Here is a 4,634-nt window from a genome sequence, read left to right as displayed (position 1 = left end):
CTGTACAGTTGTTGATACTGAAGGGACGATGGTGGAGAACAGTGGTGTGAAAAGGAGTGAAAAGGGCTAAAGTTGGTAATGAACAGCAGTTTAGGGTCAGAGTGGGAATCATCAGCAAGGATGTTTTTGTGGGTGACCTGTTAATTGTCTCAAAGATGGTGAAGGATGAATTGGGTAAAGTGGAATCGGATTGAGTGACCAGGAGTGGTATGATGCCGATTGTGTCTCAACAGTGCTGTAGTGTCTTAACACTTAGTACTTATTTATGTAATAAGAAAGACTCTGAATACAAGTAATTGAACTGGAGCTTCACATTTACTCAAACTAGTTAGTACCAGAATAACATAGAACAACACTGCCCATGACCAAGGGTGCTCCCGCCTTAAAGGGGACATCAGTAATTAACAGAACATAACATTCCTTCTCTTATACAATCAGAGTTACTTTTACCAAACCACAACTGAAACATTTCCCAGAACTTGTTGTAGTTATTTTGCATGTTTTAATTTGAACTTGAACAGTTAGTTTTTGTTTGTTTGTTTATAAGTCTAGTCTGTCTGGTGGACGGTGCCTTCGTTCTGGGTAGCGCCTCAGATTGTCTGGAGGCTCCTGAACATCCTCAGTGTGTGCTTGTTCCATTATAGCGTCTGCTATAGCAGCACCTTCATCAACACGTTCCCTTCTTTCAGCCTGGGGTCTCTCTACTGCCCCACCGTCCTCTACAGTTCCCTGTGTGTCACTCTCAGGATCTCTCTGTGCCTGTTCTCTCTCGATTGTTGTGCTGTTTTCCTTGGAATGCATTTGGTTAATGTGACGGCGCCACATTATGTCTGGGCTCACTTGAACCTGGTAAGTTCTGGGTCCCGTTTGTGTGTGTACGGTCCCTCTTGTCCATTTCCCTCCTCTTCTGTAGTCTCGCACCATCACTTCCTGTCCTGTTTGGAGATGGCGCTCCCGGCCACCGGAGAGCATCTTGGCTTGTTTGTTCAGCACTTCATTACGCCTGTTTGGCTTCATGATGTCCAGCTGTGTGCGGAGAGGCCTCCCGAACATCAGTGCGGCTGGGCTTTCATTTGTCGTGGCATGCGGGGTGTTTCGGTAGGAGGCCAGGAACTTGGCCAGTTTTGTTTGCAAAGTCCCTTCGTCTCGTTTTGCTGCACGGAGTCCTTGCTTTAGGGTTTGCACAAAGCGCTCTGCCAGCCCATTGGTGGCAGGGTGGTACGGAGCTGAGGTTGAGTGTTTGATTCCATTTACTGACATGAATCTTGTAAACTCGTCACTTACAAAAGCTTGCGCGTTGTCACTTACCAGCTGCAGTGGCAAACCGAAGCGTGCAAACGTTGTTCTGAGACACTCTATCGTCTGAGCTGAGGTGGAGGAGTCAGTGCAAAACACCTCTGGCCATTTGGAATGGGCATCAACTATAACCAGAAACATGTGCTTTTAAAAGGGACCAGCGTAGTCCACATGAATTCTCTGCCATGGCTCTGTGGGCCATTCCCATGGGTGGACTGGGACAGGAGCAGGCATGTGAAGGGTTTCCAAACATCCGCTACAGTTCTTTGTCATATTTTCTATCTGTTGGTCCAGACCTGGCCACCAGAAGTGGCTCCTTGTGAGCAGCTTCATTTTGATAATTCCAACATGACCTTCATGTAGTTGCTGCAAGACTAGATGCTGGCATTTCTGGGGTATCATGACTCTCATTCCCCACATCAAACATCCTTGGTACGTTGTAATTTCGTTTCTCCGCTGGAAATACGGAGTCAGCTCCTTTCTGCCAGTAGCTGTCCATCCTGACATGGTGTAGGTGTACACTTTTGACAAGGTCACATCTTTCCTTGTCTCCTGTTTGATAACTGTGCTTGTGACTGGTAGGGCCTCAAGCTGAGCAGTATGGAACATGTCCACTGCATCCACCCTCCTTTGTCTTTCTCTTGTACACGGCAGTCTGGATAATCCATCTGCATTTGTGTGGAGGGATGACGGCTTAAACTCAATGTCATACATATGACTGGCAAGGAACAGGGCATATCGCTGTAACCTGGCTGCTGTCATTACCGGAATGCCTTTCTTTGGACTGAAAATGGAAAGCAATGGCTGGTGATCTGTAACCAGTGTGAAACGCTTGCCATATAGGTATGGGTGGAATTTCTTGACGCCCCACACTAGTGCCAGTGCTTCTTTGTCGATTTGTGAGTAGTTTTTCTCTGCATCATTCAATGTTCGTGACGCAAATGCAACTGGCCTCTCTGACCCATCTTTCAGTGTGTGTGAAAGGACTGCCCCTAATCCATAAGGGGACGCATCACAAGCCAACTTCACTGGCATTTCCGGGTCGTAATGCATCAGGACCTGTTCAAATGTTATGAGCCGTTTTGCCTCCAGAAATGCATTTTCACACTGCTCTGTCCACCGCCATGTCCTATTCTTTTCCAGGAGCTGATTTAGAGGCTGGAGTACTGCTGAAAGGTTTGGGAGGAATCTTCTGTAGTAATTGATCAGTCCCGTGAAAGATCTCACTTCTGTGATATTTTGTGGTCGTGGTGCCTGTACCACTGCCTCGATTTTGTCCTGTGTTTTGTGCAATCCATTGCAGTCAATCTCATGTCCACAGAAGACAATCTTGTCTTTGAAGAACTCACACTTCTTTAAGTTTGCCTGTAGACCATACTCTTTCAGTCTTTTCAGAACCTCTTCCAGGTTAGCCAGGTGCTCTTTGTCGGTGCGTCCTGTTATGATCATGTCATCCAGGATACACTGGGTTCCTGGGATTCCTTGCAAAATCTGGTCAATAGTTCGTTGCCAAATGGCTGGGGCTGATGCAATGCCAAAAACCAGGCGGTTATACCTGTATAGACCTTTTTGTGTGTTTATTGTCAGGTACTGTTTGGAACTCTCTTCAACCGGTAGCTGCAGGTAAGCCTGTTTCAGATCGATTTTACTGAAGTGTTTCCCACCAGCTAGTGCAGCAAAGATGTCATCCAGATGTGGTAGGGGGTATTGATCCACATGCAACATTGGATTCACAGTTACCTTGAAGTCCCCACACATTCTAACAGACCCGTCTTTCTTCACAATAGGAACTATGGGTGTGGCCCATTCGCTTCTGTCCACTTTCGTCAGGATCCCTGTATCCTGCAAGCGATCGATTTCCGCTTCCACCTTTAGTCTCAGGGAGTATGGAACAGATCTGGCTTTGCAGAATTTTGGGGTTGCGTCATCTCTTAGTACAAGTTTTGCTGTGAAGCCTTTTACTGTTCCCATCTGATCACTGAAAACTGTGTTGTATTTCTTCCGCAAGTGTTCCAGTGTTTGGTCTGTGCCTTTCTCTTTGGACTGGAACGTGTGGAGCATTTTCAAATCACACCAATTCAGCTTTATTTTTGAAAGCCATTCCCTGCCAAATAATGGGGGGCCAGTTCCAGGCACCACATACAGCTGTAACTGCTGTGTTTGCCCCCCATAATGCACTCTGACTTGCAACGCCCCCATTGGGCTCAATCTCTCTCCTGAGTATGTCTTCAGCAACACATTTGTGTTCTTCAGCTTGATAGCCTTAAAGTGCTCATTGTAGACAGTAGTGGAAATTATAGACACTGCAGATACTGTGTCCAGCTCCATTTTGAGGGGTTTGCCTTCGATATCTGGTGTCACCCATATTATGCTACTGCTGGGAGAAGTCACTGTGTTTAACTCCATTGTACCAATTAATTGTTAATCTGAATCACTGCCACTGTTCTCTGCTAGTGCATTCACAGACCCTTTAATTTTCCTGTTGTGACTGAATTTAGCTTTGCATGCTCTTTGAATGTGCCCCCTTCTACTGCATTTGTGACATATTTCGTCTTTGAAACGGCAGTCCTCTGCTCTGTGACCATCTCTGTCACACCTGTTGCATTTTTCGGCCACACGGGGGCGCTGTCGACTGCGTGAAAACTTGTGCAGGGAAATTTGTGACAGGTCAGTACTTCTTTTTAGTCGCGATTTCCATAGCCACAGCAATTTCAACAGCCTTTGCAAACGTGAGCAAACGTTTTTGAATGTGTTCATGTTTCAGTCCACAAACAAATCTATCCCTTAATATGTCATTTAGGTTCTCTCCCAACTGGCAATGTTCAGACAGTTTCTTCAACACTGCTACATATGTACTAACACCCTCCCCCTCATTCTGATCTCTCTTGTGGAACCGAAAACGTTCCGCGATGAGGAATGGTTTAGGTGATAGGTGATTTTGCAATATCTCCACAATCTCTGTGAATGTTTTATTTGAGGGCTTCAGAGGGGCAGCCAGATCTCTTAGCAAACTGTATGTTTTTGGGCCAATTAAACTCAACAACGCTGGTACTCTTTTGTTATCAGCAATGTCGTTTGCAATGAAGTACTGTTCCAGTCGTTCAATGTAAGTTTCCCAGTTTTCTTGCGTGTCATCAAACACATCGATTTTCCCTATTTTTGCTAGCCATTCTCTTTACCTCCGGCTCCACGGGTCTTTGATCTGCCGCCTCGTTCTCGTCAGCTCTCCCCTCGTCTTCACTGCTTGCTAGCTGTTGTGCTACAGGGTCAAAATCTTCCTCTCTTCCTACGAACTCCATCTGTATTCGTGATGCACACTGCAGGTAATCATCCTCGTC

The 4,634-nt window shown here is 46.1% G+C and overlaps 1 protein-coding gene across 1 annotated transcript; it reads right to left on the bottom strand.

Moving 5' to 3' along the window:
• Positions 1–525: 525 nt before the first annotated feature.
• LOC116355408 (uncharacterized protein K02A2.6-like) lies at positions 526–3,956 on the bottom strand. The gene is given in 1 exon segment (XM_031799102.1): positions 526–3,956. A coding segment is annotated over 1 exon segment (3,162 nt). The 5' UTR covers positions 3,703–3,956; the 3' UTR covers positions 526–540.
• Positions 3,957–4,634: the final 678 nt, after the last annotated feature.

Source organism: Oncorhynchus kisutch, linkage group LG20 (assembly GCF_002021735.2).
Source record: "Oncorhynchus kisutch isolate 150728-3 linkage group LG20, Okis_V2, whole genome shotgun sequence".
NCBI classification, from domain to species: domain Eukaryota; kingdom Metazoa; phylum Chordata; class Actinopteri; order Salmoniformes; family Salmonidae; genus Oncorhynchus; species Oncorhynchus kisutch.
Note: the sequence above shows the minus strand (reverse complement) of the source record. Positions and strands in the feature narration are given on the sequence as shown.